A 26,689-nucleotide genomic window follows, 5' to 3' on the forward strand; every position below is an offset into this window, starting at 1 on the left:
GAATACCCTTGGATTCAAAACCCTAGTAAGAATGTGTCTTTGGATTTTTTTTTCTTGAGCAGCTCTTTCATAGTTTAATAATGAGTTGAGAATGTAAAATATGGGAAAATATGTCCATCATAACAGGTGTTTGTAGAAAAAAAAACCGTATTTTGATCCCTAATCATTAGCAAAACACATGATTTGCAGAACTCCTTTTCCCATTTTTGCAGTCACCAAACGAATTTTTGAAATATGGGCTTTTCTGGCCCAGTGTTTCTCAAGAGGAAAATTTTTATCCCATTCTTCCATTCTATTTTTTTTCTTTTCTTGATAATTCCCCTTACGAGGGTTTTTTTAAATTAATATTCTCCAAGATCCATCAACTGACAAAGTTGTATGATTCTTTTAGATATAGCCTCAAATAAATGCCCATTTTGAAGAAATGTAGCGATAATGAATTGTATTTTTTCACAAATTAGCATTAATTTGACCTCCCAACTTTTTAACAGATTAGCTCAATAGCAGAAAGTATACAACATAGTTTAAATGAATATTTGGTCTATTAATTATTTCATTCTATGCATTTAATTATTGCTAAATATGAAATACATACACTATATACCGTATAGCGGGTTTTCTTGGTGGGTTAAAAATTTGGCGTTTGCCTGCTCAAAGATAAGCCATTAATTTTGGCATAATTTATTTTAATGGACACAGAGTTTCAGCTGTTTGCAGATGAACACTAAGAAGAGTACTGACTATTTTAGCAATTACAATTTTAGCTGGCTACCATCAAGACGCTATAATTAGCACCCCACTAAAATAACCCGCTAAACTGTACTACACGAAAAAAGACTGAAGACTATAATATTTTTTTCATACTGTAGATCACTCAATTTTCGCAACACCTTATTTTCACGAGATAGTCATTGACTCTTGATTAGCGAGAAAAATTTTTCACGAATTGTTGTTATTGCTCTATATAATCTTAAGAAATGCTATTATACGCCAGAATTAAATTTTCGCGAGCACACTGTGTCGCGTAATTACTCGAAAATAAAGTTCTCGAGAATAAAGAGTGATTCACAGTATTACTATATTCTGTTCAAATAAAAGATAGAACAGTGAACATAAACATGAAATCTCTGATGAGTCTGTAGCTTTACTGGTCTACAAAAGAAAAGGCAGCATTAAATAGAATTATGCACCTTAATGTAGTCTACTCATATGCCAATTTATATTGATGTCAAACCAAAACTGTAGGAGGAGGAGTGTTTTGAAAGTATTTCTAAGAAATTCCTATTTTTAGTAACCATGGTAACACCATTTACTGAAAACAAAAAAACCAATGCACTAAATAATGAACCTTCATAAAGTCGACTTGTATGCCATTAAGTTACAGTGAAATCGGAAAATAATTGTGGGTGGAGTAGCGTTTCAAAAGATTTCAAGAGAAATTTCTATTCTTAGTTATCATGGCAATAAGGTTAAAACAAATCAAAAACTGATGCATTAAATTATGTACCTTAGTGTTGTCTACTTGTATGCCAAGTTTTATTGAAATCAGATCAAAACTGTAGGAGGAGAAGCATTTTAAAAGTATTTCACAGAAACTTTTATTTTTAGTAGCCATGGCAACACCACTCTTTCATCGATATAAAAAAAACCAATTCATTAAATTATATATCTTAGAGTAATCTACTTGCATGTAAAATTATATTGAAATAAGACCCAAACTGTAGGAGTAGCATTTTATTGAAATTTTACAGAAATTACTATTTTTAGTAACTATGGCAACATTGTTCATCAAAAACAAAAAAAAGCAATGCACTAAATAATGAACCTTTGACAGTACAGTCTACTTCTATGCCAGGTTATATTGAAATCAAACCAAAACTGGGAGTACATGTAATAGCATTTTGAAAAATTGTTCACAGACAGACAGACAGCTGGACTGACGGAAGAAAGACACCTTACTATCACATAAACACTTCTGGTCTCTGACCAGTAGAGCTAAAACTACATGTTTGTGAAACACGAATGACCCTATCCCAACCCCAGACAAGGGGTAATCAAAAAATCTCAGTTTAACTTTCAGCTCAGATGAGTTGAAAACTAAATTCTGACTTGATAATTCTATATGGTGAATGTGAGATGCATCTTTGCTCCATCTTAGAGCCACTGATCAATGTTCTCAGTTTTCCACTTCTATGAAGCTTCCTCTTTTGCCCTTTCCATTCTCCACCTCTTAAGAACTTCTTTTCTTTTGATCTTAAATCTTTCCTGTGTTTTGCTGCCCATTCCTACAGAATTTCCTCTTCGGGATTTCCTTATTAAGACGGCTATTTCTGTTTTTTCATTTCAATATCTGCAGCTACTTCATACTTTTACCATGAAGAGTAATAAACCTGAAAAGGGGGGCAAAAATAATTAATCAATCATAATTTGAGAAGATCATCATTTTCTTGAAATGACAAGATCAAAATCATGTTCACAAGTCAAAATATTAAAGGGTGCTAGGTGGGTTTTTTGTTTTATGTGAAAAATCTACAATAGAGGAACTCTTCCATTTATATTAAGTAATGCCTACACTGCCAGCAATGTACATACACAGCCTCTGGAGAATCGGACATCTTGATATTTTTATTGACCACCTCAGAATACAGAAACAGTTAGCGTTACTATTGGATTGTTTGGCAAAATTCTTGCTCTAATTTTAACACATGATTAGTACTACCTTGTAGAAATAAGCATATGATAGAATCATATTTATGAAAATCTTTTGTGTCTTTGGATATTAAGGAGGAATGCTACAACAACATTTTATTTCATAGATCTTTAAGACATCCCTATTAAATTATGGTTTCGGGATTGAAAGGCTGATATTAGCTCACTTACTCCTGACATCCGTTTCAGGATTTTGATTGGGTGTTAGGAGGGCTCCACTTACCTGTAAAGCAACGTTGTCCTTTACTTTGTGAGAAGTTATTTCCCTTTGTTATTCATCTATTGATAATTATGTCGATAATCTAGTTAAATAAAACATAAAATTTTAATTGATGGTTTTACTGGAGACTACAGTTCATTTTCTTGGATGGATCCTTTGAAGCTTCTATTAAAAGTCCAACACTTTGACAGATTGTTATATTATTTGCATGTTTCAATTTTTAGGTCACCTGAGTAAACTCAGGTGACCTATTGCTATCTGTTTTTGTCCGTCGTCGTCCGTCGTCTGTCGTCCGTCGTGCTTCGTGCGTTAACATTTAAACATTTTCAGTTTCTTCTCTGAAACCGCTGAACCAATTTCAACCAATTTTGGCATATAGCATCTATGCGTGAAGGGGAACAAAAATTGTGAATTTCGTGGTCCCTGCCCCCCTGGGGCCTGGGGGTGGGGCAAAAACCACTAAAATTAGTGCAATCTTTAAAAATCTTCTTCTTTACTCCTGGACATCAAACAGTCAAACTGTTGGTATGATTGTAATCAGCATTAAGTCCTCTACCAAAATTGTGAAATTCATGGCCCCAGGGTCAGGGGTTCTGGTGTTAGGGCGGGGCTCTATTGATTATATAGTGAAAATGCATTAAATCTTTGAAAATCTTCTTCTCTGCTCCTGGGTATTAAATAAACTTGTTAAGTTCATAGTTATGATGAGCAAGAGTGCCTCTACCAGAATTGTGAATTTTATGGCCCAGGGTCAGGGGCTATGGTGTTAGGGCGGGGCTCTATTGATTATATAGTGAAAATGCATTAAATCTTTGAAAATCTTCTTCTCTGTTCCTGAGTATTAAATAAACTAACTAAGTACATAGTTATGATGAGCAAGAGTGACTCTACATAAATTGTGAAATTCATGGCCCCAGGGTCAGGGGTTCTGGTGTTAGGGCGGGGCTCTATTGATTATACAGTAAAATGCATTAAATCTTTGAAAATCTTCTTCTCTGCTCCTGGGTATTAAATAAACTAACTAAGTACATAGTTATGATGAGCAAGAGTGTCTCTACCAAAATTGTGAAATTCATGGCCCCAGGGTCAGGGGTTCTAGTGTTAGGGCGTGGCTCTATTGATAATATAGTGAAAATGCATTAAATCTTTGAAAATCTTCTTCTCTGCTCCTAGGTATTAAATAAACTAACTAAGTACATAGTTATTATGAGCAAGAGTGCCTCTACCAAAATTATGGATTTTATGGCCCCAGGGTCAGGGGTTCTGGTGTTAGGGCGTGACTCTGTTGATTATATAGTGAAAATACATTAAATCTTTGAAAATCTTCTTCTCTGCTCCTAGGTATTAAATAAACTTATTAAGTTCATAGTTATGATGAGCAAGAGTGCCTCTACCAAAATTGTGAATTTTATTGCCCCAGGGTCAGGGGTTCTGGTGTTAGGGCGTGACTCTATTGATTATATAGTGAAAATACATTAAATCTTTGAAAATCTTCTTCTCTGCTCCTAGGTATTAAATAAACTTATTAAGTTCATAGTTATGATGAGCAAGAGTGCCTCTACCAAAATTGTGAATTTTATGGCCCCAGGGTCAGGGGTTATGGTGTTAGGGCGGGGCTCTATAATGATTATATAGTGAAAATACATTACATCTATTACATCTATGAAAATCTTTTTCTCTAATTCTGGGTAATAAGCAGATGAACTATTTATTTAGTTATGATGGGTTCCTCTTCCAGAATTGCGAATTTCAAGGCCCCTGGGTCAGGGATACCAAAATGGGGGGGGGGGGGGGGGGCTCTACTTATATACTGAAAATGAATTGTTTGAAATCTACTCCTTGGTATTAATCAAGTAATTTTGATAAGCAAGTGTGCCTTTTCAAAAATTGTGCAATGTGTAGACTTAGGGTCAGGAGTTCATGTGTGGTAGGAGCACTCCTGATTATCGCTGAATTGATTAGTTGACATACATTTTTGTTCCCCTACCCTGCTTATGGGTATTAAGTAATCAAACTAAACAATTGCTAAGTGTAAAGTTATGATTAGCAATGGTGCCTCTTTCAAAATTGTGAATGCCATAGCATCTAGCTTAAAACATAAACCAAATTCAATCATTTGAAAGTTGTTGCATGATGCTCAGGTGACCTATAAGGCCCGTGGGCCTCTTGTTCATCCATGAATTGATACATATATTGTACCGCTTTGTTAACGAAACTGATTAGTTGATTGCTTTGAGTGACATTACCTTTGTAAAATTTTGATTAGCTGGATGTAATAAGTTATAATACCTTAAAACCGATTCTTACCTTGGTAAGTTTGTCTAATGGTCTAATGTGCCCTGTTTCAAGGATAACAACCCCCTTGGCACGTAAAAGATCTTTTTCTGGTTTTCAAAAAAGAACAGGGTCTACCAGAAAAACTCAAAAAACTCTTTCAACCCTGTACATGTCTTTTCATCAGCAAAATATGGCTGAAATATTGCTGACTCAACATTAAACAAAATCATTTTACCTTGGGATCAATTGATTGGATGGACGTTCAGGTCTGTATTCTGGGTAAGCCATAAACAACATTTGAGGGAAGTTTGGTTCAAAAAAAGCACCATCTGTGAAGCGATGGCGTCGGGATCGTATATGATACACATCTTCACATTTTGGACAGTACACTTTTACAGTTTCTTTTTCAATGTGCTCAGAAATTCCTGTCAATAACAAAAGTTAAACAATGTCAGTACTTCACCATCAAAGACTCATGCAGAAAGTTTAAACAGACAACTATACGAGGGACAGTCAATATTTTTTATTGAATTAGAAATTTAGCACATTTAGTACACAAGCTACAAAGTAAAAATTTAGGGTAAAAATGTGACAATGAAATTTAAAAAGGAGCTAGTGAAAGTTTGATTTTAATCAGACCGGGACACTTCATGACCAGCATACAATGTGATCGAGTTGATTGCTAAAATGTGTTTGTGTTTGCACGGAATTGTTACAATTTTTCACAATGTTAATTTACATGGGAAACCAGAAAGGACAAAAAATATTGATGCCCTGAATACATTTTCTGAATTTACCTATTGGAAGCACAAATTGTCTCTCACAGCTCACAAGTGGACAGGTGCCAAACACGCCATCCTGCCATTTGTCTATCTAAAAAGTCAGATTCAAACAAACATGCAATGGTCAGCAAATGTCACAAAGTCCACTTATTTTTAAGAACAATTATTTTCATTCAATGCCATTTGAATTTATTTCAGTTAAAGATTGAATTGTTTAATACTCACCATTTTCCTGATTCCTCTGTCAGTCAGAATGTACCTGGCATGTATTAAGCCATACAACAACTCCGCTGCTTCTTCCACAACATTCTCTGCTTCAGAATCGTTTGAGAGGTCTGAATCATCCATCATTGAATCGCGTACTGAATAGAGTAAAACAAGAATACTCTCAGGAGACAGTAGCTCTTCAGTTTGTAATTATACTAGTCTGCAGGAGACTGTAGCTCTTCAGTTTGTACTTATATTACTGCAGGAGGCCTTAGCTCTTCAGTTTGTTATTATACTAGTCTCAAGGACACTGTAGCTCTTCTGGTTTGCAATTATATAAAGAGTATTTTAAAACAAGAGGTCTCCAGAAGAATGTTGCTCTTCATTTTTTATATATATAATAAATGGACTTTAAAGAAAAAATGAATTGCATTAAATGTATCCTTGTTAATATTTATATGATTATTGCATTCTTCTAAAACCTCAATTTTTTAAGGTACATTTTGTATTCAAGGTTCAATCAGATAAGGCCACTTAAGCCTTTGACTCAAGTAACTTTATGAAGTCTACTAGTATAAAAAGTCATTCAATTTGGACTAAAACTTTAGTAGCAGTGTTTTGGAAGTAATGTACAGAAATTTCTATTTGTAGTGACCATGGCCACAGTGATTAGCAATTTTCAAAACAAAGAAGCATTCTGTACCGTTATGTAATCAATCTTTAAACAAAGTTTTACTGGAATTCAATCAACTATAGAAAGATTAACAATTTGAAAATTGTTTGAGGAGGAAAAGACAGACAGACAGACGTCTCCCCCCTGTAATATGCTTCTTGGTCTTTTTTAACATTGGAGCTAAAGAGCAAATATCCACAGGTGCTTTACATGTTTAACTTTTCTTTTCATAAATAAAAAGTTCCCCATACTTCACCATGGGAAAATTTTAATTTATCTATGAAAAGAAATAGTAAAGTATGGGGAAAATTTTATTTATGAAAAGAAAGGTTAAAAAACGTCAAACACCTATGGAAAAATCTTATACATTGAAGGCAAGAAAACAGTTTAGTTCCATCACAGGTAATATCTAAGGGCGAAACGATTACACGTGTAAACGGCGACGTTTTGATTAAATGCTCTAAACGTTTACAAATTGAGTAAACATTACATGAAGGTTAATATCAATGTCTATCAGAAAAAAACCTCTCATCCAAACAAGTTGTTTTATTTCATTTTTACCAAAGAAAACACACTCTGTGTCTGTTACAAACATTTTTTTGTTATAGCTGATACCGGAAACGCAATATTAAACAAAACTATCTAGAAACCAATATGGTCTAACATATTTAATTCCAATTTCCAAGTAGTGAAAACTAGCTACGTATCATTTTATTTTTCCAAGTATATGTTCTATAATAAATAACCCCTGTTGTTGCTTTTTATAGATTAGAAAATATAAAGTATCATGCTTATAACAGTATAATGTTGAACATAGAGCTTTGAAATATTGAACGTAAACCGGAACCCTCAATGAGCTATCGTATTATATTTTTATATTACTGTCTTGTTTCAGTTTTTGACACTTCGTACTCTTTCGTCATAAAAACCAACATATAAACAGTAACGATAACTCATACTTACATTATAGTGAAAGAATGGTTTATTAAATTAGTGTTTCATGAGTAAGTAGCCATAAAAATTCAACACATAAAATTCTCTCGTTTAGATGGTACCATTTCATTTACTGCTGTTCGTTTCAATGTTTACAAAATTCAGTAAATTTCACCCTTAGTAATATCTACAACAAGTATCCTTAAACTCCTTGGAGTTTGTCATGATGCCAGCTGACGATTCAGCTAATGATAAACATAGGTAATCAAAGATTACGAAGCTCACCTCGACGAATGTTATCAGTTTAATAATGCAAATCTCACATCATATTTTCTTAATATTTAGTATTTATCCCAACAACAATATTCTTGCAAGTTGTGTTTAACCCCTTACATGGCACATACACATTTCTACATGTGTAGCATGAAAAACATGTAGAGTGTAAACAAATATTCATATTACTTTGTTAATACTGCAGATATCAAAGACTTCAAGTTCACTGGGATTGATCTGTTCCCAAAACTTTAACCAGGTCTCTTGTATTGAAAATATAGGTCACATCCAGCATCTGAAGCAAGTCTAATAGTGTCCATCCCTAGATGCATTTTCCATGCAAGTTTGGTTAAGGTAGGGCTTATACTTACTTGGGAATGAAAATATAGGTCAGATCCAGCATCCGAAGCAAGTCTGGTAGTGTCCATCCCTAGATACATCATCAATGCACGTTTGGTTTAGCTAGGGGTTATAGTTACTTGGGAATGAAAATGTAGGTCAGATCCAGCATCCGAAGCAAGTCTGGTAGTGTCTATCCTTAGATGCATCATCCATGCAAGTTTGGTCCCAATAGGGCTTATAGTTCCTGTGGAATTGACTTGCTCCAAAAACTTTAACCTGGTCACTCATCTAGAAAATGTACCTCAGATCCAGCATCTGAAGCAAGTGTGGCAGTGTCCATCAAGGATGCATCATCCATGCAAGTTTGGTCCATGTAGGGCTTATAGTTCCTAGGGAATGGACCTGCTCCAAAAACTTTAACCTGCTCAAAAAACTTTAATCTGGCCACTCATTAGGAAAATGTACGTCAGCTCCAGCATCCAAAGCAAGTGTGGCAGTGTCCATCCCTAGATGCATCATCCTTGCAAGTTTGGTCCAGGTAGGGCTTATAGTTACATGGGAATGGACCTGCTCCCAAAACTTTAACTGGGACGCCGACGCCAATGCCGGGGGTATAGCATAAGCTCATCTCGACTTTGTCGAGGTGAGCTAAAAATGTGAAACCTGGCAATGACCTGCAGATGATGATCAATAAGGGATGTTTTCACAAAATACTCCAAGACTGAGCTGACTCAGAAACTTGATTTTTTTTTTTTACAAACTTTATCATGTTTAGCACTTACTACAATCCAAGTCCAAAATGATGTCTAGAGCACATTGGAAGTGCCAAACTCGTTGTCTTAGTCCATGTAGATTAAATTCATCGTTAATGAAGTCCTCATCAACCTGTAACAAGAAACACCTGATGCTAATAACGTTTTTAAAATACATCTTGAAATTGATGGTGCTGAGAAAAAACTCAGATATCTGAGGATTCAAGGACAAAATACTTAAAGAATATGTGGTTTGTACTTCCACATCACCTCGACATATCTGTGGTATTCGAAATATCTTAGTTAGAGATACCAAAGTTCAACTGTTTCTGATGTGCAGTATTATGTCGAAGATTGATCGAGGTGCAAGAATTGCATTGAAAGTGTTAATTAACTGTGCCTCAAAAATTAGATTATTATAAGTTCCACAAAATATTCTTTAACCATGCTAACCGAGCACTTTTACTTTGATAAACTGATATAGGCATGTTTAATCTCATTATAACAGTGTATTATTTAAAATTGGAATTATTCTGATCATTGGAATTTGGGGTTTTCAAGAAAAAATCCCTTAGTTAGACTAACTTAGACAACTAACAAGAATTTCCATTGCATTTTGTGTTAGTATTTGACTAACTTAGTTAACTAACAAGAATTTCTATTGCAAATTCTGTTATATTTGACTAACTTAGTTAACTAACATGAATATTTCTTATAAAATTTGGCTTAGTTTTAGAATGTAAGTTTTTTATTCTATTTATTTTATAATTATTTTGTGTTAATTTAATTTATTTTATTTGTTTCTGGAATGTTGTTTGTGCTGGTGTTCTTTTTTTTTTTTCTTTGCATGCATTTTATTTTTTGGACTTAACCTAAAGTCAAGGCTTAGTCAGATTTTTGTCAGTATCAGCAGGGTTAGTTAGCGCACGCGTAAAATGGGGTTAGTCATGCCAGGCACAACTAACCCCCTACTGCGCCTGCGCCGCTACTTTCTAATCGTAGATTATGATAAAAAACGTTCAAATTAACATCCCATCGTGAATAATGTTCAGTAAATACTCTCAAAAGATTCCAGAATCCTCACCAGCTTGCGTAAATTTCAATGTATTTCACACTCAAACGCCGAGGAAGGTCGGGTCAATTCGTTGCCTCCAATTTTTCACTAACCTTGCAGTTTCATTCGAAAAATCCCATCCTTCGCGTCAACATTGCCAAGAAAATGCTGTAGTAAATAAAAATATGTTAACAATAGGAAAACATGCTTTGAAACGCGGAGAAACCACAGGCACCTGAAGTATGGATAATACCCCCCCCCCCTTTTTTTATGAAAAAAAATGTAAGAGTGTATAATATCTCAAAAATATAAAATTTCCCCGTCAAACACATCTATATGTCGTTATATGCAAGCAGATTGTACTTTTTCTCACGTTTAAAGAATGGCCTTATTCGGTATAATAAAAATACACAAGGTAAGAAACAAAAGTTGTAAACAAAAGGGGAACCCCTACTTCGAGACAGATTACCAAGGTAATAATTAATGTTACCTATCATAATTTTGCAATCACTCTGTCTGGGAGATGTTCTTTGATTAGTCTCTTTAACCTAAACCCCGCTATTAGCGTTTGATATGCCGTAATCAGACGATTTATTAATCGGATACATAAAATTTTCTCCATTGGCAACGTTGAAGGAGGTTTTGGAGCTGTTTTTCTGTTTCGCCTTATCTGATTGGTTAGATATTTAAACTGTATTATAATTAGCCAATCAGATAAGGCGAAACAGAAAAGCAGCTCCAAAACCTCCTTCAACGCTGCCAATGGAGAAAATTTTATGTATCCGATTAATAAATCGTCTGATTACGGCATATCAAACGCTAATAGCGGGGTTTAGGTTAAAGAGACTAATCAAAGAACATCTCCCAGACAGAGTGATTGCAAAATTATGATAGGTAACATTAATTATTACCTTGGTAATCTGTCTCGAAGTAGGGGTTCCCCTTTTGTTTACAACTTTTGTTTCTTACCTTGTGTATTTTTATTATACCGAATAAGGCCATTCTTTAAACGTGAGAAAAAGTACAATCTGCTTGCATATAACGACATATAGATGTGTTTGACGGGGAAATTTTATATTTTTGAGATATTATACACTCTTACATTTTTTTTCATAAAAAAAGGGGGGGGGGGTATTATCCATGCTTCAGGTGCCTGTGGAGAAACACGAAGATATGTAGCCTCCTTCGATCTAAACACAGCCAGTGCAGACACAGCTCGGCGTCACTTCCGCTGTGACGTCAGATTCATTCGTATTCAATCGTAGCTACTCGGCTATTTCCGAAATCCTCTTCGGGTCTTGTTCTCCTATACGGAAAAGGACGAGTTTAATCCGACCGCCCCTCCACTGTGTAAAAGGAATATTGGGGTTTCATTTGTATTATTCTTTGGACAGTGTTATTCAATATTTTAGAAAATGTTAATCAATAAATATACATAAAGTTTTGTGACGAGATTACTTCGAAACACGTATATATTAGATTTAATCCACAATATTAACGTACCTTTCTTTTGCAGCTTAACGTTACATCACAGGTAGGCTGACAGGTATATAACCCTGTCTCTCTAATTGTTCACAAAACTATTTGTTCGTTTTAATGTTGAATTTAGTTTTTTCTTGGTGAAGGTAATTTATGTACAGATGTAATAATAATTCTAAAAAACATATTTTGATATAGGAATAAAAATCTTGTAATGTGGGAAGACACCCCTTTATGATAGTGGACACATATAACAGAATGTTTACGATACTACAATAAAATTCCAAAATTTAAGCTAAAACTAGCCTTTCTATTTTAGAATAAGAGGGTACGGATTTTTTATAAAGGTTTTGTTTTGGATTTTTTAATAGTAAAGCTTTGTAATATGTCACAGAAGAATGTGTTAATCAGAACAGTCAAAGAACCCTTGGAGTACGGAACACGGAAAAGGGGGGGGGGGGTCACGTCACCAGGCACATGTGATGACGAGTGCGAAACACGAGTCTATGCCATTCGTCCATATAAATCAGGATACTTCAACCCAATCCATAATAAACATTCAAATAAAAAATTCAATAACTTTCTTGTATCATGTTCAATAAAACCTCATGTCACATAGTCTTTGCCATTCAAGTGACTGCATGGATAATATCTCCTTCCTTACAGTATTTTAAATATACACATTTTAAATGAGAAAGGACGTAGGATTTCAGAAGTCCAGCTTAATATAAACACGGATTGTAAAGAAATTCACAGAAAACCTGTGAATATTACAGAAGAAAAATTCGAAATTCAGGTGTTGTTCGAAAATCAAGAAAAAAGATACCCGTTGATCATTTCACATATTCGAGAGCTGTGACATTCACGACAAATCTGTATCAGGGTCAATAACTCTAAACCAGTGGATGAAGTACAGCTGCACTTTATTCTAGTTGAGCAAAGAACACAGCAGAGATGGATTATTCTGCTAAAATGCTATATTACAATAGGTGTGATATTTTGATATATTTCTGTGTGTAATTCATGTCAAAAACTTGATTTCTCGTTGCGATTGGTCGAATATTTGAAGGGTTCCGTAAAAGCATTTCGTAGTTTGTAATACGCACTGTAATTTGTTAAAGACTTATATTTCACTTGCAGAAATTTTGTCTTTGTACATAACAAAGCCCATTTCATTCTGTAATTCAGATTTAATATACATGTAATTTAAAATGATGAATGCCTAAACACAGCCAGTGCAGACACAGCTCGGCGTCACTTCCGCTGTGACGTCAGATTCATTCGTATTCAATCGTAGCTACTCGGCTATTTCCGAAATCCTCTTCGGGTCTTGTTCTGCTATACGGAAAAGGACGAGTTTGATCCGACCGCCCCTCCATTATGTTAAAGGAATATTAGGGTTTCATTCGTAATATTCTTTAGACAGTGTTATCCAATTGTCATGTTGTAAATTTTGAATTTACCGGGTGGCAGTAGTAAATTTTGTATTTACTGCCACCCGGTAAATTCAAAATTTACAACATGACACAATATTTTAGAAAATGTTAATTAATAAATATACATAAAGTCTTGTGACGAGATTACTTCGAAACACGTATTTATTAGATTTAATCCACAATATTAACCTACCTTTCTTTTGCAGCTTAACGTTACATCACAGGTATATAACTCTGTCTCTCTAATTGTTCACAAAACTGTTTGTTCGTTTTAATGTTGAATTTAGTTTTTTCTTGGTGAAGGTAGTTTATGTTCAGATGTAATAATTATTTTAAAAAAATATTTTGATATAGGAATAAAAATCTGGCAGTGTATGGAGACACCCCTTTATGTGACGAGTGCGAAACACGAGTCTATGCCATTCGTCCATATAAATCAGGATACTTCAACTCAATCCATAATAAACATTCAAATAAAAAATTCAATAGCTTTCTTGTATCATGTCCATTAAAACCTCATGTCACATAGTATTTGTCATTCAAGTGACCGCATGGACAATATCTCCTTCCTTACAGTATTTTAAATATACACATTTTACGTATGTTTGTTCATAAGAAAGGACGTCGGATTTCAGAAGTCCAGCTTAATATAAACACGGATTGTAAAGAAATTCACAAAAAAACCTGCGAATATTACAGAGGAAAAATTCGAAATTGTAGAAGGAAAATTCAGGTGTTGTTCGAAAATCAAGAAAAAAGATACCCGTTGATCATTTCACATATTCGAGAGCTGTGACATTCACGACAAATCTGTATCAGGGTCAATAACTCTACTGTAAACCTTTGGATGAAGTACAGCTGCACTTTATTCTAGTTGAGCAAAGAACACAGCAAAGATGGATTATTCTGCTAAAATGCTATATTACAATAGGTGTGATATTTTAATATATTTCTGCGTGGAATTCATGTCAAAAACTTGATTTTTTCTCGTTGCGATTGGTCGAATATTTGCAGGGTTCCGTAAAAGCATTTCGTAGTTTGAAATACGCACTGTAATTTATGTTAAAGACTTATATTTCACTTGCAGAAATTTTGCCTTTGTACATAACAAAGCCCATTTCATTCTGTAATTCAGATTCAAAATACATGTAATTTAAAATGATGAAATTGCCTTGGTGTTCAATAATCTACTTACACGGCACATGTTTTCCTGGCTCCGCCCATCGGTTTGTATATCCAGTTATTGTACACTTTACTTCAAATGTCAAACACCGCAGCCATGACACATAATGTCAGCGTCTTTTTTTAAAAATTACTTCAAATGTAAAACACCGCAGCCATGATACATTATGTCAGTGTCTTGTTTTTAAATGAAGAAAAATGTTTCAAATTCAGTGTTCGGTAATAAAATATGCATGTAATACCTTCTACATCCCCCTCCCCAATTCCCAGTAAACACCAATCCCTCATATTTAGTTAGAAAATTCTTTTGTCAATTAGTCAATAACGACTATAGCATAATCAACATTAACTTCTATTGTTATACCTTTAGAAATTTTTTCCTACAAAATCTATTCGAAAAAAAAAAAACTCTAACATTTCTAATGTTTTGCTGAGCAGGCATAAAAAAATTGATGTTGGACCGCCGAGTAAGATGTTGGACCGTTCGATGAGATGTAAGACCACTTATGTCACAGAATGGGCGGTGTCTAATCTCATTTTTCGTTGATGTTCAACAGTTACAACACATGCACGGAAGTCAGTACAAAATGCATGTATGTCCAAAAAAAAAAAAAACAAAAACAAAAACAAAAACAAAACATTCAATGAAAAGTATAACAAAACATTTATTGACCGCGTTTGACGGCAAAATGGGTTTTGTCGACCCTCGAACCAAATTGTCAGGCAGACTTTTAAGTATCCTATGCATTAAATTACAGTCCTTGGACCGAAAGTCCAATGGTTACACTCTCCATTGCGCTAGGTTAGAGAAAATTCGACCCAAACATGAAAAACTCCAAAACAGGCATCTAAAAGTGACAAAGTATAATTTTTTCGCTCAGATCTCAATATTGATGAACGTAGAAATTAATCTGCAATTGTTGTGTAGGGCAGTTTTGCGCGTTTAGATTGAATGGCTGGGAGAGGTCTTTTAACAATCAAATGTTTCTTTCTAAAGTAAAAAAAAAATATTTTAACATTTTTATCAAATATCTGATGCTTTGAAAAGTGAGTTTTGCCTTACTGTATTCATTCTTGAAAATCATTAGATAAGAAATTCAAACATTTGTAGATTACAGCTTGTTGCGTTTCAGTATAGTTCTACATGGATGTGTTCACACAGCTTAAAATCTTTGACCAAGTCAGGCAAGTTTATGAATTCAAAATAAGACTTGAAATAAGACGAAGCATATTTTCTATGAGTAGTCCTTCAATACAATCAAGGTCATTTGTAATTGGGCCGAAGAATTTCAAGTTCTGAAAACATATAAAAATGAATTCCTTTGTGGGTCAGTTGAATGACCCCTGCCTGACACCATCCCCCTCTATCCCAGCATCTCTTGAGCTTTAAAGTCATGTAAAACTTCTGTCCGATTGTATGATTATATTGACTGTGGCACCTTCATTTTTAGTCACAATGTTGATCGTTGCCCCCAAAAACAAGAACGAGCCGTCCTTCCTTGTATTTTATAAAACAATTGTTCGAGTGCTGCCAAAAGTAAAGTGTACCACGACTTATACTATTGCTGTTAGTGTATGTCAGTGTATGAATACCCCCCCCCCCTTTCCATTTCTTTTTAAGGTGGGTTGGCTTAGCCTCCCTCACCCACCCCCACCCCCTTTTCTGCAAAGATAGATATTATTATGCATTGAACATTTGGGCGTAGTTCAACCCTCTCTCTTACACACAATTCTTGAGGATTCTTCTCTATACATGTATGAAAATAGAATTGCCTTTGAACATTTAAACAAAATTGTAGTCAAAAGGTTAGTCCGAAATACCTGACGTTTTACAGGCTTTTTGACGATTTTGATATCTTACGTGCCAGGATAACGTCAGAATCGGCACCATTACGATAACTGGAAATTTAGTCGTCTCCAACCGCAGTTCATTTTTTGATACTTGCAAACCGAACTAAATGCCGAAATCAGAATTTATGTAAAAAACATTGCCTTGAGTACTCACTAATATCGATGTAAAGAAAATATCTCTATAGATTTCGTCAAAGGACTTGCAAGATATTAAAATACACGAAATGATGACAAATCTCGACAGTGTGATAAAATCTTTTCAACGGATTGTATGTTTTATAAATGAACAATAAAAACTATATTGGTGAGTACTTTATGTATTGTACTATTATTAGCTTGTGACTTCGAAATTTAATTCGGTTCGCAAATATCTAAAATCAACTCGAGAATGCCGCCTCCACTTGGAGGCGGCGATTTCCCAGTTTTCGTAATGGCGCCAGTTCTGACGATTTCCTGGCATGTAAAATAGCAAAATCGTAAAAAGCCAGGAAAACCTAAGATTTTTCGGACTATCAAAAGGTGTAAATACTGAGTTATCATTCTGATCATCGTACTTATCCCTCCATATTCTTCCTCCAAACTAGTCAAAAACCACAAAATATTGATGGATAGATATTGGTACTGATTGCTAAACTATAGAAAAAATGCTAAGATTGTCCAATTAATTTATATTTGTGATCAATGGAGAAATAAAATATGTTTAAGTCGATAACACGTTCTATTTAAGGAATCACTAGTTATAGTAGACAATCTCTCACCAGAAGGCGCGCTCCGCTTACACGTGTGTTGGAACGGAGCGTAAAACGCCCTCTGGTGAGAGATTGGTTAGTAGAGTGCTGGTACTCCTGGGCAGTCACAGTTTTACGAATGGAGATGCAGCAAAGAAATCAGAGGCGTCAAATATTTTAAAACATGGAAGCCAAAGGATCAGCCAGGCGACTTCAACATGTTCATGAGCAGTAGTCGATCTTCACCTGTGTAATTGACTTCAAAAAGCTTCGATGGACGATTAAATATTCTCTAAACAGAAGCCTCTATAATGAACTGATCAACACAAAATGGATTTTCTGTAAAGCGTATATACAAACCACCATACTAGTAATAACTAGAACTGTCCAAACGGGACAAAATACCCCCCGCTGGGTTTTTCAGAAGTAAGTTTTTCAATAATAAAGATATGTATCAAAAACAAATTATGAAATTTTTATTCCAGTGACCTTGAACTTCCCCAAATAACCTTGGGTAAAGGTCATGACACACCCTTGGGTCATGGGCAATCTTTCAGTGAAATGAGAACCTACCAAGTTTATCCATAAGAAAGATATGGACTGGACACAAATTATGAAATTTTTCTTCCAGTGACCTTGAACTTCCCCAAATGACCTTGGGTCAAGGTCATGACACACCCTTGGGTCATGGGCAATCTTTGTTTGAAATGAGAACCTACCAAGTTTATGCATAAGAAAGATATGGACCGGACATGAATTATGAAATTTTTCTACCAGTGACCTTGAACTTCCCCGAATGACCTTTGGTCAAGGTCATGACACACCCTTGGGTCATGGGCAATCTTTGTGTGAAATGAGAACCTACCAAGTTTATGCATAAGAAAGATATGGACTGAACACAAATTATGAAATTTTTCTACCAGTGACCTTGAACTTCCCCGAATGACCTTGGGTCAAGGTCATGACACACCCTTGGGTCATGGGCAATCTTTGTGTGAAATGAGAACCTACCAAGTTTATCCATGAAAAAAATATGGACCGGACAGGGAATATAAAAAATTTTCTTCCAGTGACCTTGAACATTCCCAAATGACCTTGGGTGAAGGTCATGACACACCCTTGGGTCATAGGCAATCTTTGTGTGAAATGAGAACCTACCAAGTTTATCTATAAAAGATACGTATCAAACATGATTTATGAAAATTTTCTTCCAGTGACCTTGAACTTTCCCAAATGACCTTGGTTCAAGGTCATGACACACCCTTGGGTCATGGGCAATCTTTGTGTGAAATGAGAACCAACCAAGTTTATCCATATGAAAGATATGGACCGGACACGAATTATGAAATTTTTCTTCCAGTGACCTTGAACTTTCCCGAATGACCTTGGATCAAGGTCATGACACACCCTTAGGTCATGAGCAATCTTATTGTGGAGTAGTAGATTCTAATGTCCCTCTGTAAGAAAGATATGGACCGGACACGAATGCACAGACAGACGGACAGACGGACGGACAGACAGACAGACGGACAAGGTGATTCCTATATACCCCCCCAAACTTCGTTTGCGGGGGGTATAATTATGTCTAAAAATCGGACAGGTTGACGGACGGACAGACAGACGAAATAATTGTTAAGATGCGTGCATATACGAACTCGTTTACTACTAGTTGAAGGATCTTTGATGGGGAGGGGGGGGGGGGGGGTCATTTATATATTTTGGAGCAAATGAGTTTAACAATGGTGTCATATAGTATATTTTTTATTTACTTCCACTCGGAAAATTCAAAATAAACGGAAACAATACTTCCATGTTAAATCACTTAAAATATAAATTTTAAACTAGAAACAGAATACATTAATTTTTCATATTTATGTATTTATTGGTGATTATTAAGTCTGAGTTTATTTAGTCATGATCAAGACCATTTTCAGGGTCAAGAATTGGGTACGGAAAACGGAACCGGAAATATCCGATGCCGTACATGTGGTGGTAAAATATGGATGATTGGAAACATTATGAACGTCTAGTATTCGATATCTTTAATATGAGCCACATTTTCCCAAGTCAAGGGTTTCTGATCCAGGAGCGGTATGAGCCACTGAGCGAATAAAATCCACAATCTGAATTTTCTTGAAAATATGGGATTTTCCCACTAATTTCACTTTATACTTTACAATCAGTTTGTTCTGTTTTGCACATATATGATATTCATTAAATCCCCGTTTCAGATATTTGTGGATTCCTCAACACCCCTGTAGACGTAGTAAACTTAATTGATAAAATAATCTTTTCTTCCTCGATATGCATCTTCTTCTAAAAAATCTCCTTAAAGTCTGTGTGGGGATTTTTTCTTCTTCTAGTATACCATTCAGGACCAATTGTAGATGTACACTATACTACTGCTGCTTTCTGAAGAATAGCTACAAGTCGAGGCTTACCTCACATACACCTAACGTTACTTATTTTCCTTATATAAAAATATATTTAAAAATCCATACCTAATACACAGTCCTTATTTTTCCTTTATTAATAATAAACCCCATACCTAATAATGTATATTAGGTATGGGGTTTTTTTTTATAAGAAAAATAAGTAACGTCAGGTGTTATAGTGGCTTAGCTTGAACAAATCTCTGGATACTGAAGAATGGTACTATACATAAGGATATGGAAATAACGAACAGTATTCAATCTCAACGTCCATTAAACAAATATACAAAACAAGAGCAGAGCAAACACGGACCTCCGAAACATCAGAGGTGGGATCAGGTGCCATGGAGGAGTGAGCATCCCCTGCTGACCGGTCACACCCGCCGTGTGCTCATTGTCATAATCAGGAAATAACGGAAAAAATCCGTAGTCAATTCAGTGTATAAATAATGGACTAACAATTGGTATGAAAAACGTCAGTCAGCATTTCATTCAATGATAAATTGTATTTGCTGACAAGGTCATTGTATCGACCATAGAATTTACGAAATGATGACTTTAAACGAGACTGTTGATATTCTTGTTTCATCAACTTGCTTGTCAATAATTTACCTCGTTTAAGAAATTGTTCATACGTAGAGCATGCTCTTGCGTATCGAATCAACTGAGATATAAATACTCCGTATGCAGGTGATGAAGGTATATTGCTGCATAAGTAAGGGAAGTTGACGATAGAAAAGTTAAAGTCATCACGTTTATCATATAACTTGGTTGTTAGATTACCATTTGTGTCTTTTTCAAGTAAAATATCCAAGTATGAAGCAGATCTGTTGGACTCTGTGGTATCTTTTATCTCAAGCTCACCAGGATATATCGTGTCGACGTAGGAATGGAAATTATCATTATTAATTGACAATACGTCGTCGATATATCTAAATGTCGAGTTGAAGGCCACAGCAAGTGTTTTTTTCTTTTCACGCAAAAGATTTTGCATAAATTCTGCTTCATATGAATATAAAAATAAGTCTGCTAATAACGGAGCGCAATTTGTACCCATGGGAATTCCAATAGATTGTTGGAATACCTGGTCTCCAAAAACCACATAGATATTGTCAATCAGAAACTCAAGCATCTTCTTGATGTCAACTTCAGAGTACTTATGTGTACAATCAGAATCTGTTTTAACAAAATAATTTTTCAAATGACCAATAACCAGGTAAGTAAACTTACGAGTTCCATTTTTGTTGAAGAAGCAGCTGTCAATGATATCAAAAAGCCTGGATTTTAATTTGTCGTGCGGAATTGTTGTGTATAAAGTTGAAAAGTCGTAAGTTTTTATGCTGTTGATTTTTGTAAAGTCTTGTGATTTCAAATTGTCCAAAAGTTCTTTAGAATTTTTAAGTATGATTAATTTGGTGTCGTAATAATAATTTATATAGAAAGATTTAGTACAGGTACAATTTGCAAGTGTTTGGTATTTATAAACAAGATTATTCACTTATTCTCGTAAAGAAGAAATGTACCCATATACGCGGATATAGATCTAGTGGAGTGCATGGTTCCGCCCCCTTCTCTGTTAATTTTGAGGATTATTTATTTTACAGTGTGAAAAAAAAATATTCTAGGCGAATCCCCTTCTCGTCATCTCGGGAATCTCAACCCCTATAGATTGTAATGTCAGATAATTTTGAAGCTTTGCAAGATATTTATGAAGAGATATATGAAATTAAGGCAAATAGTCAGATTAATACGTTAGCCCCTTTTATCCCCCCCCCAATATTATAAGGTCTATTGTATTTTATTTTATAATAGGTTGGACAGTTTTGGATACCCCCTTCCACATGGGGAAAATACCTTGTTCTGCGCACGGCAACCGTGGAACGGGTAAATACTTTGTCCAGGTTTAGTGAAACCACTCCTTGAATTTGAAGTTATTGAATGTATAGACTAAATCAAGTAAAAGTGAACCCCACCCCCCTTTTTTATTTATAGAAAACATCGATTTGTGTTAAGTTGGAATAAAGATTTATATTTTATAGCTATATGAAGCTCTGGAAGTCAACAATACTTGGTTTAGTATACATGTATTCATTTTAAAACTCTGCAAATTCCTGGGGGTTCATGACCCAAGAAGTCAACGACTATACCCTATCTGACCCAAGAAGCCTTTAAGTCAACGACTATTCCCTATCTGCTTTGCTCGTATATTTAAAATTAGAAAATATCAATATGGGTAGGTCATTTCAAAAAAATTTAATGAGAATACATGTATGTTGGAAAAAATCGCGTCATGTATACAAGAAGGTATTGATCATTGACGGATGCAGAAAGGGAGGGGGGGTCCGGGGGTTGGACCCCCTTTATTTTTGTAAACACACATAGAAAGAGAGAGAGAGAGATACAGAGAGATATATATTTTTTCTATAAAATGGATATTTACATAAATACGTCTAATAATTTGAAAATATGAAAAATCTCTGTCCTTTCTGCTCGCTAGGTCTGTAGATTTTCGCGTATTTGCTTTAAATTCCGTCGTGTACATTCACAACCCCGGCTAAGGGCTCCGAACATCCACAAGTAACATGCAGGGAAGATTCCAGAATATATATACCATTTTTGGACCATTTTTAGAAGTAACTTACTTTTAGAAGTATGCATAAAATATTTTTTAATCAGTTTATTATGTTCCCGTACTATGCAGATGGAGGGGGCTCCCTTTATTTGAGAATAATCTCTTGCTGTGGTTTTGATCAATATATGATTTGGAAGTTCCCTTCACGTTTTTTGTTGCCGGAAAATACGCAGATTCGAACATTTGCAAGTAATGTACCGCGAACAGAAAAATTACAGAAAGCCCCATCTACCCACCCACCCCCACACCCTGCCAAAGGGATTTAAAAGTGTCCTGCATAGTTTTTTGGTTGTTTTTTTTTTGTACGGACTTGAATTGGCCGTGATGTGATTCTATGCATGAGTGCTGGGGGCACCGACCTAAACCCCTTTCAAAAATTGCTGGATCCTCCCCATGCATGTTGATTATTCATATTTAGGCAATCACCTGAGATTCACTTTCTCCACTGTCAAATTAAAATAAAAACATGGGCATTTTTTAAAGAGAGAATTAAAATAATAAAAAGAATGCAATAAACGCTGTATTAAAAAAAAGTATAAGACCTATACATAATTTAAATGACGATAACAATGCAGAGGTACGGAGTTTAAAAGTACATGTATACCATTTAGAATAAATCCTTTTTAGTCTCTCCCCAAATATTTTTTTATAGAACATCACCGTTGAAAGAAGCATAGTTCGATGTGTAACAATTTTGTTAAATTATACATCAACCTTTCCCCCCTAAATTCAAGATATTGACTATAAATTAATTGTTTCCCAAATTAGCTGCAGAACTGTAGCTCTCTGCTTGAGAAAATTCGCAGAGATAAAATAGAGAGCTACAGTTCTGCAGCTAGCCTCATATAAATAAAAAGAAGGTGAAAATGGATCATTATTTTTTAAATGTTACGATTTTTAGCGCTTTTTAAAGACAGAACTGTTAAATTAGTGTGTTTCATCTAATTGAAAACAACCATCACCCGGAACAAACTAAAACTAAACGTAAAAAAAAAAACGAAATGCCTAATAAACAAACGATTGGGAGTGAACATGGTGAACACTTAGATCGACAGAAATACCTGTGATGTAAGCTGTAAAAGAAAGGTACGTTATTTAATTGTGCATAAAAATTAATATGTACGTGATTGGAGGTAATCTCATCATAAGTCTATGTATATATCTATTAATTAACATTTCATAAAATTGGATAACGCAAAGTAATACATGTATACAAATGAAACCTCAACATTTTACACAATGCAGGGACGGGGGGGGTCACCTATTTAATTCGGTAAAGGAGGAGTAAAGGATAAGATAAGGGTACCCTAAAGCGTAATAGACAGACACCCCAATTACTATATGCCCTTCCACATTTCAAGTGGCGGTTAATATTATCCTGTTGTTTTGCATGCATATGTAACAGGTCAGCACGTATTATACATGCTCACGCCTTTACCTTTTGTAGAGCTCTACATGTTCTATGACGTAACAATGCAATAATACGTCATTTTTTCTCCCAAAACTCAAGATTTGCACCCTAAAATGCGTCTCTTAACTGACAGTGAAATGATATAAGCGGACCTTAGATCTTCAATCTTTTTCGTTTGATTTAAGCACTGAAACATTGTAGTATCGTAACCATTCTGTTATATGTGTCCACCATCATAAAGGGGTGTCTCCCTACACTACTAGATTTTTATTCCTATATCAAAATATGTTTTTTAGAATAATTATTACATCTGAACATAAACTACCTTCACCAGAGAAAACCAGAAGTCTCTGTCGAGACTGTAGCTCTACTGGTTTATACTTAAAACAAAGGAAGAGGAAAGTAGCAGTTGGGACTTGAGACTTTAAATCAGCAATAAATAGAAAAATGATCCTTGCCACTCATCAAAATAAAAACCAATGCACAGAATTATGTATCTTAGTATAGTCTACTTGTGTGCCAAGTTATACTGAAATCAGACCAAAACTGCAGGAGGAGTAGCATTTTGAAAGAATTTCACAGAAATTTCTATTTTTAGTAACCACGGCAACACCGTTTATCAAAATTAAAAACCGATGCACAGAATTATGTATCTTAGTGTAGTCTGCTTGTGTGCCAAGTTATACTGAAATCGGACCAAATCTGTAGGAGGAGTAGCATTTTGAAAGAATTTCAAAGAAATTTCTATTTTTTAGTAACCAAGGCAACACCGTTCATCGAAATCAAAAACCAATGCACAGAATTATGTATCTTAGTGTAGTCTACTTGTGTGCCAAGTTATACTGAAATCGGACCAAATCTGTAGGAGGAGTAGCATTTAGAAAGAATTTCAAAGAAATTTCTATTTTTAGTAACCATGGCAACACCATTCATCGAAATCAAAAACCGATGCACAGAATTATGTATTTTAGTGTAGTCTACTTGTGTGCCAAGTAATATTGAAATTGGACCAAAACTGTAGGAGGAGTAGCATTTTGAAAGAATTTCAAAGAAATTTCTATTTTTAGTAACCACGGCAACACCGTTCATCGAAATCAAAAACCGATGCACAGAATTATGTATCTTAGTGTAGTCTACTTGTGTGCCAAGTTATATTGAAATCAGACCAAAACTGTAGGAGGAGTAGCATTTTGAAAGAATTTCACAGAAATTTCTATTTTTAGTAACCACGGCAACACCGTTCATCGAAATCAAAAACTGATGCACTATTTTATGTATCTTAGTGTAGTCTACTTGTGTGCCAAGTTATATTGAAATCGGACCAAAACTGTAGGAGGAGTAGCATTTTGAAAAATTGTTTACAGACAGACAGACAGACAGACAGACAGACAGACAGACGGACAGACAGACAGACGGACGGATGACGGACGCATTACTATCGCATAAGCTCTTCTGGTCTCTGACCAGTAGAGCTAAAAAAACTAAATTCAACATTAAAACGAACAAACAGTTTTGTGAACAATTAGAGAGAAAGAGTTATATACCTGTGATGTAACGTTAAGCTGCAAAAGAAATGTACGTTAATATTGTGGATTAAATCTAATATATACGTGTTTCGAAGTAATCTCGTCACAAGACTTTATGTATATTTATTAATTAACATTTTCTAAAATATTGGATAACACTGTCCAAAGAATATTACGAATGATTGAAACCCCAATATTCCTTTTACATAATGGAGGGGCGGTCGGATCAAACTCGTCCTTTTCCGTATAGGAGAACAAGACCCGAAGAGGATTTCGGAAATAGCCGAGTAGCTACGATTGAATACGAATGAATCTGACGTCACAGCGGAAGTGACGCCGAGCTGTGTCTGCACTGGCTGTGTTTAGATCGAAGGAGGCTACATATCTTCGTGTTTCTCCGTGTTTTCCTATTGTTAACATATTTTTATTTACTACAGCATTTTCTTGGCAATGTTGACGCGAAGGATGGGATTTTTCGAATGAAACTGCAAGGTTAGTGAAAAATTGGAGGCAACGAATTGACCCGACCTTCCTCGGCGTTTGAGTGTGAAATACATTGCGAGTTACGAAATTTACGCAAGCTGGTGAGGATTCTGGAATCTTTTGAGAGTATTTACTGAACATTATTCACGATGGGATGTTAATTTGAACATTTTTTATCATAATCTACGATTAGAAAGTAGCGGCGCAGGCGCAGTAGGGGGTTAGTTGTGCCTGGCATGACTAACCCCATTTTACGCGTGCGCTAACTAACCCTGCTGATACTGACAAAAATCTGACTAAGCCTTGACTTTAGGTTAAGTCCAAAAAATAAAATGCATGCAAAGAAAAAAAAAAAGAACACCAGCACAAACAACATTCCAGAAACAAATAAAATAAATTAAATTAACACAAAATAATTATAAAATAAATAGAATAAAAAACTTAAATTCTAAAACTAAGCCAAATTTTATAAGAAATATTCATGTTAGTTAACTAAGTTAGTCAAATATAACAGAATTTGCAATAGAAATTCTTGTTAGTTAACTAAGTTAGTCAAATACTAACACAAAATGCAATGGAAATTCTTGTTAGTTGTCTAAGTTAGTCTAACTAAGGGATTTTTTCTTGAAAACCCCAAATTCCAATGATCAGAATAATTCCAATTTTAAATAATACACTGTTTTATTTATTACCTCACAAAAGAACTCATTTCCTTTTTGTTTACAGAATTTGGGAATCCAGTACTCTTCACCGAGCCGCAGTTTTCTGGAAACCAAACATAATCTCAGGTAAGTCAATATCGCCACTAAAGCTTATAAAGGTAAGTCAATATCGCCACTAAAGCTTATAAAGGTAAGTCAATATCGCCACTAAAGCTTATAATATGATGACAAGAATAAAAATTAAAAGTTCCTCAATGCTGATAAATTGTCATATGATATTTAATATTAAATTCAAATACAGTACTCCTTCATTCAATCCTATTGTTACTGTTCATAAATATATATTTTGGCAATTTGCTATCATATTTTACTTAAATTTTAAATAATCTAGTGAATAATTATTATGAAGGGATCAACCTAGAAGCGAAAAACTCATAACTGAAGTAAAGATTTAAAAAAAAAATATCTCAAAGTTATAATTACTGATAACTGTAACTTGCCGTTTTTTTTTTTCAGGTGGGCTGCCAAATGACCACATAGTCGCCTTTTACTATGGGAGTTCAGAGATCTATTAAACAGTAAAATTAAAAAAAGAATTTTAATTTAAAGATTATTCATGTTTATTGAATGTAATTGAAAGTCCAC

General features: G+C 34.9%; 1 protein-coding gene across 1 annotated transcript; it reads right to left on the reverse strand.

Moving 5' to 3' along the window:
• Window positions 1-558: 558 nt before the first annotated feature.
• LOC134241117 (casein kinase II subunit beta-like) lies at window positions 559-26,167 on the reverse strand. Its single transcript, XM_062723205.1, has 6 exons — window positions 26,075-26,167; window positions 9,199-9,301; window positions 6,214-6,350; window positions 6,004-6,079; window positions 5,442-5,631; window positions 559-2,390 (listed from the first exon to the last, which is right to left on the reverse strand). The coding sequence occupies exons 3-6, from the start codon at window positions 6,337-6,339 to the stop codon at window positions 2,357-2,359; spliced, it is 426 nt and encodes a 141-aa protein (XP_062579189.1). The 5' UTR covers window positions 6,340-6,350; window positions 9,199-9,301; window positions 26,075-26,167; the 3' UTR covers window positions 559-2,356.
• Between the last annotated feature and the right edge of the window lie 522 nt (window positions 26,168-26,689).

This window comes from Saccostrea cucullata, unplaced genomic scaffold (assembly GCF_032062105.1).
Source record: "Saccostrea cucullata isolate Sc308-1 unplaced genomic scaffold, CSIRO_AGI_Scuc_v1 ctg3054, whole genome shotgun sequence".
NCBI lineage: Eukaryota > Metazoa > Mollusca > Bivalvia > Ostreida > Ostreidae > Saccostrea > Saccostrea cuccullata.

Excerpts from the sequence above, each read along its gene's own strand:
- LOC134241117 (XM_062723205.1), bottom strand. The coding sequence starts at position 6,339 with ATGATGGATGATTCAGACCTCTCAAACGATTCTGAAGCAGAGAATGTT. Across the intron at positions 6,080-6,213 it reads ACAGAGGAATCAGGAAAATG|ATAGACAAATGGCAGGATGG; the intron begins GTGAGTATTAAA and ends CTGACTTTTTAG. Across the intron at positions 5,632-6,003 it reads ACAATTTGTGCTTCCAATAG|GAATTTCTGAGCACATTGAA; the intron begins GTAAATTCAGAA and ends TGTTATTGACAG.